Source organism: Dipodomys spectabilis, unplaced genomic scaffold (genome assembly GCF_019054845.1).
Source record: "Dipodomys spectabilis isolate Male_0828 unplaced genomic scaffold, ASM1905484v1 ptg000176l, whole genome shotgun sequence".
Lineage (NCBI taxonomy): Eukaryota > Metazoa > Chordata > Mammalia > Rodentia > Heteromyidae > Dipodomys > Dipodomys spectabilis.
In genome coordinates this window covers 382,815-395,216 of record NW_024870853.1, presented here as the reverse complement: position 1 = coordinate 395,216, position 12,402 = coordinate 382,815, and the positions used below count along the sequence as shown (strand labels likewise).

Genomic DNA, 12,402 nt, shown 5'->3' with positions numbered 1-12,402 from the left:
CAGTGAATAAGAATACATACCTTGAACTACAACATCGGGCTTTGGTACAGTAGAAAACCTACGGTTCAGTGGATCAATTTCTCCAGGAGCTAAAAATCCCTAGGAAAACACACACACACACACACAAAAAGACATTATCAAGGCAAGGTGTGGTAACACACACCTGTAACCCCAGAATCTGAGAAAGGCAAAAGGATTGCAAATTCAAGGCCAGCCTAAGCTACATAGAGAGACTGTCTCAAATTTAAAATCTGACTATTAGATCTCAAAATAAATAAAACTATTGGTTTAGAGGAGTTATTATTAGAAAAGTACCAAATGTCCTCCATGAATAAAAATGTTTTAATTCCTGGAATTCACATCCAAATAAATTTTATCTGTAGTTTATTGTTAGTGGCTGCCAAAATACTTTATTTTGGAAGTCAGTTTGATAAAAATTATAAAGAAACAGAAAGTTTCTGATTATTACTCTATCTTCTCTGTATATAGATATGATGATACACATTATGATAATCAGTCCACAATGCTTATTTTAAGCCATTGATTCAGTGTGTATCTCCAGTGCTTTCTGCTAAGCAGAAATCTTTTCACTTGAGATTCTATATTTTATGAAATAAGATGAACTCCCCCTTTTTATCCTTATTAATGCCTTAGATATCCTTTTTTATTTTACTTAATCTAGTTGAATGAGGATTTCACCAGGAAAGACTAACTTTAAACAAAACATTTTGCCAATTATTGCATTTCATAATCATGTCAAGTAAAGATAATAAAACATGGTCATAGGGGAAAAAAAAACCCAAAAACTAAAACCTTGACTATATGGTCACATATAATGAAGTCAAAGAATCTGTCTCAGAAAGCATAGCCAAGTCACAAACTTAGATCTTCCAGGATAATTGCATGAAAATAACGTATAGTGAGGAAATATATTTGCCTGTAAATACAGACTAATTTTGAGAAAGAGAATCCTTCTGTGTAGGATAAAAATGGCACAAAGAAGCTGGACACAGAGCCAGGAACTGGTGGTCCATGCCTATAATCCTAGCTATTCAGGAGAGTGAGATCTAGAGGATCACAGTGCAAGGCATGCTAGTGCAGCTTCAATTAACCACCAAAAAGCAGGTCTGGAAGTGTGGCTCAAGTGGTAGTGTCAGCTGCGAGTAAGCAAGACAAGCAACTGGGAGGCTCTGAGTTCAAGCCCTAATACCACCTTTCTTTCCAAAACAGAAAAAGCTTGGCATGCAGAAGTAAGTGCTTCATCAAAGGTTATGTCAAATTCAACAGAATTTGACATAGGGAACATTTAGAGAGGTTCTTATTAAAAGTAAACAAAACAAAGAGATCACTATGTCCCTAGTCACTTGTCAAGAGTGCCTAAAGTGATCAATTAACTGAATGAAAGAATGAAAAACATAATATTGTTTGTAAGGATTATGCCTTAATCTATTAACAGTAATTCAATACCTAAGCACAGGTGCATTCATGAGTCACACACCACACAAGGCACTGAAGAGGAGTTTGTTGTTGTTGTTTGTTTGTTTTTTGTGCCAGTCTGGGGCTTAACTCAGAGTCTGGGTGTTCCTGAGTTTTCTTTTTTCTCAGGCCAGAGCTCTATCACTGAGCCACAGCTCCACTTCTAACATTTTTGGTGGAAAACTGGAGATAAGTTCCTTATGGACTTTCCTTCTCAGTCTGGTTTGGAACTGAAATCCTCAGATCTCAGACTTCTGAGTAGGTGGATTTACAAGCATCAGCCACTGGTGTCCGGCCGTTGGAGGAGTTTTCAAGGGAAAGATCTAGGGCTTGATTCCTAAGCAGCTGCAAATAACAGTGAAAAATTAGGGAATCCTGTGGGGCAAGAGGGACATGGTTGCCAGGGAGCAAGAGATGTTTGCCAAGTGCTGGCCATGCTCCCCATTCTGAGAACCTAGAAAAGAAATTATAATTAAGGCAAAGTACAAAAAGGAAAAAGATATTCTTGTGAACTACTATCAAATCTGATGTATATGGTGACTAAGTCAGGAAAAGCTGGGAAAGCCTTGACATTTCCTCTTACCTCTGCCATCAAGCTTCCTAAAATGTACAGAGACTGACCCCACATGTGAGGCAACTTCCCCATGGGGACTCGGTCCACAGTGTGAGGATTCTGATATTCTTCATCAACCTAGATGAACAGATGAAAAGGCAAGAGGAGAGGTAATACAAGGCTGATACTACACAATAAAAGCCCAGTGTGGCATACCTACATAGTCACCCAGGCAAGGCACTGAGAAATCAAGCACTATAACAAATAGCTTAGAGCCACACTCCTCAAACTGTAATGCACATAAAGTCCCTGGGGATCTTACTAAAATAAAGATCCTGGTTGAATAGGTATGAGGGAGTCCTGAAATCTATTTTTCAACAAACTCTTAGATACTTCATCCCTACCAGAAAGGACGACTACCTCTCCCCATGTTTAATGATCTTTCACAGTGGAGAACAGGAACAATGAATGATATATTCAATTGGCATATTGGGAAAATGAAGACAAGATATACTGCATTTTCCAGGCCTGTTATACTCAAACAATCCTGGTGTACTGTCCGCAAAGCAGGAAAGAGCAAATCCTGAGAGCCTGCACAGAATATCACTCTGCTTCCACCTACTGATCTCATGCTCAGAATCAAGGTTTGGCCCTGACCGTTTCTCACTGCACAACAGTGCTGTAATTGAGATTGTCTTACAATTTATTTCTAAAGGAATGAAATAATATTTCAGCTGTTTTACATCTATAAGCAAATGATGAAAATTGTTTGACTTAAATGAAGCAGACTTACAGAGCTATGGTCCTCCCTTGTCAACTCACCCGGTTGGGAGGAACACTGTATAGCTCTGGTAGAAGCGGGACTCCATTTTTACCCTTGATGAGCACTGCATCAAGAGCCTCTCTATACTCTTGAACCTGTAGAGAAAAGAAAGGCAGAAACGCAAACTTTTGGAGGGTTCCTGTGGGGACCTAGGAGAGGCTGCAGTCAGAGAAGGCACTATTGCAAAGGAGCTCATTTAACCAAGTAAAAGGGAGAAGGAAAGGAAATGGTACTTAATAAATGCTTGTTGCAGGCCAAATATCAGGACATTTGTGTAATTGAACACATTTAACTTTAATAAACATCTTACTGGATATATGAAATTGAAGCCATTTACAGGGAGATTAAGATTCAAAGAGGTTCAAAACTTCTGGAAGAATATCAGGCATATACATGTTCAGGGCTTATCCCAAGTCAACCTGTCTCTAAAGGTCTGTTTGATCTCCCTTGAACACTTAACTACTTTAAGCACTCTTTCTTGACTTTTAAGATGTACTGGCTTTCTAGAGGTACCCATTAGACACTACTTTGAAAATTAACTATAAAACTTGTAGGTAGGGATGAGAGGGAAAAACTTGGAGAGAGCAAAGGAAGGGGTGACATTGTCCAAAAAGAAATGCATGATTACCTGACTTAGGAAACTATAACCCTTCTGTATATCATCTTTACAATAACATTTTTTAAAATTAACCCCTCCACAAAAGATGTACTGGATTTCACTTTTTATATGAACATGAGGCTTTGTGCTTGGCTAAACAGATGCTATGTTAGTGGAGTCAAACACTCCAGACCTTTTTGCTTTAATTATTTTCAAATAGCGTCTTGCTTTGCCTGGGCTGATCTGGATGGCAATCCTCTACTTGTGATCCCCACATAGCTGGGATGACAAGTGCATGTTACTACACCCAGATTTTCAGTCATTGAGATGAGGAGGTCAAACTTTTTGCCTAGGCTAACCTCAAACCACAATCCTCTTAATCTCAGCCATCCAAGTAGCTAGGTGCAAATGACCATAATTACCATATATTGTTTTGTTTTTGTTTTTGTCAGTCATGGGGCTTGAACTCTGGGCCTGGGAACTGTCCCTGAGCTCTTCAGCACAAGGCCAGTTCTCTACCACTTGAGCCACAGCACCACTTCCAGTTTTCTGGTAGTTAATTGGAGATAAGAGTCTCATGGACTTTCCTGCCTGGGCTGGCTTTGACCCTCGATCCTCAGATCTCAGCCTCCTGAGTAGCTAGGATTACAGGTGTGAGCCACCAGCACCTGGCTTATATATTGGCTTTTTAAACTGCATTACGACCTGTTAAATTTAGTTTCTAGCATAGTCGGGTTTATATTTTTTAACAATTTGTTGAAGCTTAGCAGCACATAAAATGTTCAAAAAAAAAAAAGGATAGGGAGACTGAAGATCTATTTTTTTTTAATTTTTATTTATTTTTTATTGTGAAAATACTGTACAGAGGGGTTACAATTAGATGGGCAAGATAATGAGTACATTTCTTATCAAGCATTGTAGCCTCCTCCTTTGTACTTTATGTAGCATGTACAACGCCCTGGGTTCATAAAAATACAAAAATAAAACAAAATTATAACTTATACTGCAAAATGCAGTCATTTCCGCTATAACACAATAACATGAGCTCAGCTGGGATCCTGGTAAAAACACAAATTTGTTTAATGCATTTGACAGATTAGGGAACAAACATGAATGTCATATTTGCTTATGCACAATTTGATCCTGAGAACGCATACAGCTGAAGTGAGCTGTATAAAAATACACAACAGACACACATGCACACAACTCAGGATGATGAACCACATCAATCCACACCTGCATTTATATCTTTCTATTCCACTTCATGTAGTCATATTCCCATCGCTTCCTTTTTTAATTTTTAAAAATTATCTTTAAATAGTTGTTCAAAGAAGTTTCAATTCAAAATGTCAGTTATGAGTGCAATGCATCTTAACCAATGTCACCCTTTCCATCATTTTCTCCCACCTGTCCCAACCTAACCCCTTCTCACAACTACTTTACTTACAAGCTATAAGAGTCTGATGGTCATGCTGGCTGTGATTTATGTGGCTTCCCCTGTTTTTCATTTCCCACTTCTTTTCTCTTAGCCTCCTTTTAAGTTGTTTTTTTTTCCATGCAGGTCCCAGGGCTTGAATGTAAGGGCTCAAGCTTGCTGGGCTTGCTTGCTCATGGCTGGTACTCTACTACTTGAACCACACCTCCAGTCTGCCTCTTTGCTCATTAATTGGAGTCTCATGGACTTTACTGCCCAAGCTCCCTTCAAACTGTGATCCTCCAGGTCTCAGCTTCCTGAGTAGCTGGGATTATAGGCGTGAACCCTCAGCACCCAGCCTCAACCTGCTTTTTTACTTTATCTCAGTTTCATGTTCTTTTACTCTATTTCCTTCCTTTTTGTTTTTTGTTTTCTTTCCCCTGCATACAAGCACATGAGCGCATAGCTAGATGGGTGAGCTGGCAGGTACAAGGACACATACTGGCACAAACAGAGTTGTGGCCTTTTTTCAAGGTAAAAGTAGTATAACTATCCTAGCAGTTATGTATTTCCTAACCATCTAGTATGTTAAGACATATTTTTACTAGGTTCCTATCCGTTTGCTGCTTACAAACATTTTAAGTGCTATGTCCTTACATTATTTTCCCCTAAGTACCATAGTTGTTTTTTTTTTAATTCTTGACTATGCATATATAGCATGGTGAATTTTGTTTTTTTTTTTTTTTTAGGAATGGCTAGTTAGCAGAACTAACTGTATTTTGAACTAACAACATGTAAAATTCAAAGATCTTTACAGATGTTTTTAAAAATATTATTGTCATTGCTGTCGTCATCATCATCATCATCATCATCATCATCATCATCATCATCATGACTTGATACATCATCATCATCATGACTTGAGACATCATTATGACTTGAGATGGTCTTTGTAGCCCAGATTGGCTTTGAACTCAAGGTCCTCTGCCTCAGCTTCCTCAGAGCTGGCAGATGCTACCACATATTGTAAAAAATATTTTATGAGGTACAGTTTAACAATTCAATCTATGTATATAGTATAATGTTCAAATCAAGGTATTTAGCATTATAATCTCCTTAAACATTTTTAAATAGGTTGCACCCAATTATATTATCATTTTCTTTTTGTAGCTATTTGTATTAGCATACAATAGTAGTGAAATTAATATTTAATAATTAAGATTTTTGTTTTTTTATATCTTCCTTGATGAATATAGAAAAACTATTCTCATGTAGTGAGAAATGGAAGACATAAATGACAATACTTGGGCTACTCAACTGTGGGAATTGAAGCCAGAAAAGATGTGAGTCTGTCTCTCAGGTATTAATTTAGTATACTCAGCTACTAGTTTCTATGGGACAACTCTGTCCCTCCCAACCAGGAGGACTTCTGCTGAGACATGGGATCAGTACAGCCATTAACTCACAGAGGAAGATATATGTATGAAGGACAGTTGGCTGAGAAGCTCTTTCCAGCTCATTACCTGTTCTGTGTTGCCACTGAAGATGCCATCGAGGATAAAATATGTCCAGAACAAAGGCCATTCACACTCAATGTTTTCAAATAACTTCAATTCAGCTGGTTCATAGTATAGACGATTGGGATCCTAGTAAAAACAAAATAAAGTCTGTCTTATCACTCAGAGAAAGTGGACAGGAAAGGCTTCAAACATGTACATACTCCTCCTCCCTTACCAAGAACCGTGAGGTGACTTTTACTTAATGGAACTGGGATAATAATATATCACAGGAATATATAGAAGTCTGGTTTGCAGTAAAGGGGTAAAACAAGTTTTACACTTGTTAAGTGTGAGGTAGTAGTAGTATATACACATAGAAAGGCTTGGAGGTCAGAGCTTGAGAATAAGCCTCCTAGACATAAATTATAGGTGAGCTTTGTGAAAAAGCCCTATATAAAATAAGCAATCTGACCAAGCATAGAGCCTTAATAAATCCTCAGAGTAGAGTAAGAGAAGAACAGGAAGAGAAGAACCAGAAGAATCTGTTAATGGTAACAGAAAATCGTCCGACAGGGATCCTGTTTGATGTACTTATGGAAAGCTTTTTTCCTTTATAATGATCATATATCTAGGGGGAGGCACTTGGAAGCTATGTAAATGTTCTGTTTTTGCTTAAGCTTTTGTTCCTGACTTTAGTACCCAGCAGGAGGTTCTTTTTTTTTTTTGGGTCCAGTTGCGGGGCCTGAACTCTGGGCCTGGGCGCTGTCCCTCAGCTCTTCAGCTCAAGGCTAGCGCTCTACCATTTGAGCTACAGCGCCACTTCCGGCTTTTTTCTTTTTGCTTATGTGGTGCTGAGGAATCGAACCCAGGGCCTCAGGCATGCAAGGCAAGCGCTCTACCACTGTGCCACCTTCCCAGCCCACCTCAGCAGGAAGTTCTTTTCCGAAAGTAATCAGCTGCAAAATGTCAAAGGACTGCACCCTCTTTAAAAAATCTCATTCAGAAAGACCCACAAACTAAGGACATGGTAGCTAAGTCCAAAAGAGGAAGTGAGGTTATCCTGTTTAGTAATCTCCCTGAGTAGCAGTGTGCAGTAACTATTCTTTCTGAATGAGGCTGTAGAGTCAGGATCATTCTACCATGCATTTACACAAGAAATGTACCTCTTTAGGAGTTTTGTATCCATCTCGTAGGAAACGACAGCAACCGTAACGACCCTGGGAACACAGAGAAGAAAGGTCAGAAGCTTGTATGCTGGTAATACATATAATTAATCAAAAATATGTAGTCAGCAACATTGACATATACCAGTCTCTCACCAATGCAGACATAATACTTAAAAACAAAAATAAGTTGGGCACTGGTGTCTCACACATATAATCCTAGATACTCAGGAGGCTGAGATCTAAAGATCATGGTTCAAAGCCAGCCTGGGCAGGAAAGTCCATGTGACCCTTATCTTCAATTAAGCACCAAAAGCTGAAGCTGTGGTAGAGCACTAGCACAAAAAGCTCAGGGACAGCACCCAGGCCTTGAATTTAAGCCCCAAGACTGGTGCAAAATGCATTTGTAAAATTTTCAGGTAATTTTAAAGAAGACTGCCATAAAAAACATAGAGTCCGGGGCTGGGAAGGTGGCTCAGTGGTAGAGCGCTTGCCTTGCATGCCTGAGGCCCTGGGTTTGATTCCTCAGCACCACATAAAGAAAAAAAAAAAAAGAATATTGGAAAAAACATAGAGTCCCATGGGCTGGGAATGTGGCTTAGTAGAGTGCTTGCCTACCATGCATGAAGCCCTGGGTTTGTGGTGCTGTGGCCCAAGTGCTAGCCTGGAGCAAAAGAAGCTCAGGGACAGTGCCCAGGCCCTGAGTTCAAGCCCCAGGACTGGCAAAAATAGAGAGAAAGAGAAAGAGAGAGACAGACAGACAGAGACAGAGACAGACAGACAGAGACAGAGAGAGACAGACAGACAGAGACAGAGAGACAGAGACAGAGAGAGACAGAGAGACAGAGAGGGTCACTATGCCCTTATACTACTACCTTACATAATCACAGAATATATATTGGCTCAAGTAGTAACGCAGGGATGGTACTATTAACCAAAGTATGAACTTCTTTGGATGTCAGTATTTTTTCCCATTGGTATTCTTTCTGTTCTAGAATCTGATTCAGAATCTCACACTGCATTTAGTTGTCATATCTCCAGTCAATTCCAATCCAGGACAGTTCCAGTCTTCCCTTATTTTCCGTAACCTTGACACTTTGAAAGCATTTATCAGTTAGTTTGTAGAATATCCATCAATTCAGATGTCTGACTTTTGTCATGATGACATTGAGGTTATGCAGTACAAGAAAGGACATCACAGAGATGCTGTGCACCTTCTCAGTGCATTATAGCAAGAATTATATGTCACTGGTGACTGATGATTTAAAGTGGTGTTACCCTATGAGGGTTATAAAATTATACTTGTGGCCCTGCTATGTGCTTATTAACCCAACATGTCTCAGACTGTTGCTCAATGATATGTACTTTTTAAACATTTCTGGATCAGCTGATAATGATAAGTCATTTTGGGAACCAACAGACCAGATGGTCTGAAGGACTGGGAGCCTAGACTTTATAGAATTTAAGTTGTGGAGATAAAAATGGAGAAACAACTTGGACACAGAGAACAAGTGCTTATATATTTCTTAGACATGACTGAAACACAAAGCATTCTCAGCCCACTCCCAAGTCCTACATATTGGTAATATGCTTTCCATCCACAAGAGGGCGCTCATGAAAAAAACACCAATCAAAACATAATGGTTTCAAACCACCTTAATCATGTACTTTTTCATTGAAAAGTATTTTGCCATGGATTTGACACATTTTGGACCTTATCTAAAGCTTATGTTAAAGTACTTAGAGGACCACTGATTAAATCTATAATTTCATTCATTAAAATATATTAATTAGCCGGGCACTGGCGGCTTGCACCTGTAATCCTAGCTACTCAGGAGGCTAAGATCTGAGGATTGCGGTTCAAAGCCAGCCCAGGCAGGAAAATCCATACTCTTATCTCCAATTAACCATCAGAAAACTGGAAGTGGTTCTGTGGCTCAAGTGGCAGAGTGCTCGCCTTGAGCTGAAGAGCTCAGGGACAGTGCCCAGGCTCAGAGTTCAAGCCCCATGACCGAAAAAAATATAAGAATATATTAATTGTGGTGCTGTAAATATGGCTCAGTGGTAGAGCACTTGCCTAGCATGCATGAAGCCCTAGGTTCGATTTCTCAGTACCACATAAACAGAAAAAGTCAGAAATGGTGCTGTGGCTCAAGTGGTGCTAGCCTTGAGAAAAGAAGCTCAGGGACAGACAGAGTCCAGGCCCAGGCCCCAGGACTGGAGTGTGTGTGTGTGTGTGTGTGTGTGTGTGTGTGTGTGTGTGTGTGTGTGTGTGTGTGTGTGTGTGTGTATGTGTGTGTGTGTGTGTGTGTGTGTATTTCAATTAATGTGATATGTTCATACACAAATAAAATGTGCTTTGATAAAAAAAAAATAAAGTGGTGTCTGTTGGGTTTTCTGTGGGAAATAGCTAGGTAGATGTCTTCTTTCTGCTTAAACTTTCATTCACTGATTTTACTATCAGTAGATCTCTCTTGAAGCAACTATTATTGTGGTATTTACCTAATGGTAATGTTATTTCCTTCATTCCTTCAATACCTAGTTATTAAAATTCTCGTATAAGAAAGATTAACTCCTTCCTTCCCATTTATTCATTTTCACTTATTTGTATCAGTATGAACTTGTAGATATTTCATTTACATTTTCATTTATTATCATAGTATTCAATACTGCAATAATTATTTTGTTCAAATTGTTCCTACTTTAGCCACTGGATCACTTTCCACTAGTTTCATGTTCTGTTGACATGCTTCATTCCTTTCTTGTGTACTCTTTTACTTTCTGAAACCAGATGTTCAGGGCCCTCTTGTATCTTACCTGTTCTGGTCCTCAAATCAACTACTTCTCTAAGAATTCCAGATTTCTTTTATGGGAAATGATATATAAAAACCAAGACTTGGATAATAGTAGGTGTGCTCACTGTCTTTGGCTTCTGTCAGTGGATAAAACTAGGAAATACATCTAAAAGCACATCTATATTACACAGACACACATGTTTGTTCACCCCAATACCTAATACCTAATACCACCTACTCCTATTTAGCATCAAGAGGTTCATTTTAGCCTTTCCATTGGACCTATTTTTTTTGTCAATCCTAGGGCTTGAAATCAGGGCCTGAGTGCTGACCCTGAACTCTTTTTGCTCAAGGTTAGCATTCTACCACTTTAAGCCACAGCTCTACTTCCGGTTTTCTGGTGGCTAATTGGAAGCAAGAGTCTCATGGACTTCCCTACACAAGCTGGCTTCAAACCGTTATCCTCAGATGTCAGCCTCCTGAGTAGCTAGGCTTACAGAAGTGAGCCACTAGAACCCCGCTCCATGGTCCTTTTTTAAAACTGCTTTAATAGTGAGAAAATTGGCTTTCATTATATACTATATATTTACTTATTTGTTCAGCCCTTGTACTCATTTTTTTTTCAGAATTGCAATACCAATACCTTTTTTTTTGCAGTATTGTGGTTTAAAGTCAGGATCTCATGCTTGCAAAGCAAGTACTCTGAGCCAGATCCCATTCCTTTTTTTCTTTCACTGTTTTTCAGGTATGGTCTGCATTTTGGGCCAGGGGAAGGCCTGGATTTCATTCTTCCTATTTACACCTTTTATGTTACTAGGAAAGACAAGTGTGTGCAATCATGCCTGGATTTTTGTATAAATAGAGTCTCACTAAGTTCTTGCCTGTACTTACCTCAAACTACAATCCTCTCTATTTCTGCCTCACAAGTTGGGTATGAGACATCAACTGTACTCAGCTGCTAACCCATATTTTTTATTAACCCATATTGTTATTTATAACTAGAGCAAGGATTCACAAATGTGTTACTAAAGTACCAGGTACTAAATATTTTAGGCTTTGCAGGCCATACTAGTTTCTGTTGCAACTACTCAGCTTTGATGCTATACATCATGCTCCAATAAAATACTTTTACAAGAACAGTTGACCAGCCAATAGGCTGTAGTTTGCTGACCTGTGGAATACAGTATTTATGGGTTAGGCTTAGGCCAGCAACTTTCTTTGTAATAGTAACTTTTCAGTTGCATTCTGTCACACCAGGTCGAAATTTTAACTTTTCTTTTACTGGTATACAATTCCCTCCAACTTCTGTCAACCACTAATCTGTTTTTCTCCTTTGAGTTTTGCCTTTTCTAGAATTTCATATAAACACAATCATATAATACATGGTCTGTGAGATCTGGTCTTCTTTCCTTTAGCAAATTACACTTACAAATCACCCATATAGTCACACAGATTAGTAGGTTACTCTTCCGTTGCTGAGTAGTATTCTAACATGATGGTGTGTTAACTGTTAATTTGTCCCTCTGTTAAAAGTTTCCAGGCTTTTGCAATCATGACTAAAGCTACTATAAACATTTGTGTGCAGAATTTTCTTTGAGTATTATAAGTTTTTGTTTCTACCAATATCTAGGAGTAAGTTTGTTAGGTCACATGGTAGGTATATGTTTAAACTTACCAGAATCTGCTGTTTTCCGAAGTGGCTGTATTATTCTACAACCTCAGCAATGAGTGCAGAAGCTGTTAACAGCCTTGTAAAGACACTACTTAGAAAATTCAGAAAAACTAAAGGTTTCTTAAACCACAGTAAGGTCCCTAAAAGCACTAACCTAAACTTAAAATCACACCATTAAAGAAGAATGGGACAAATGGGCATACCTGAAGCTTAGTAATTATCTCCTGTTTTGTGAGCTCCACCAACTGGCTGTCTTCTACAGCAAAGGCTGGGAAAGAAATCACTGAGAGCAGACTAGCATCAACTTCTTTGGATGTTGAAGCCCGGGGCAGTAGCGAATTAAGGATAGACTAAATGAAAGGAATTCAAAGTACACTGTATTAGGAAATATCTTAGCATTGTAAAACAA

At 38.8% G+C, this 12,402-nt stretch overlaps 1 protein-coding gene across 6 annotated transcripts in view; it reads right to left on the bottom strand.

Moving 5' to 3' along the window:
* The window catches only part of Phka1 (phosphorylase kinase regulatory subunit alpha 1), a 129,312-nt gene that overhangs the window by 74,539 nt on the left and 42,371 nt on the right, over positions 1-12,402 (bottom strand). For all 6 annotated transcript variants that reach the window (XM_042694854.1, XM_042694855.1, XM_042694856.1 and 3 more), the window contains 6 exons: positions 12,197-12,343; positions 7,527-7,580; positions 6,388-6,510; positions 2,852-2,947; positions 2,060-2,167; positions 21-99 (listed from right to left, as the gene is read on the bottom strand). In XM_042694854.1, coding sequence (XP_042550788.1) covers positions 21-99; positions 2,060-2,167; positions 2,852-2,947; positions 6,388-6,510; positions 7,527-7,580; positions 12,197-12,343 — 607 coding nt within the window. The remainder of the gene's footprint in view (positions 1-20; positions 100-2,059; positions 2,168-2,851; positions 2,948-6,387; positions 6,511-7,526; positions 7,581-12,196; positions 12,344-12,402) is intronic.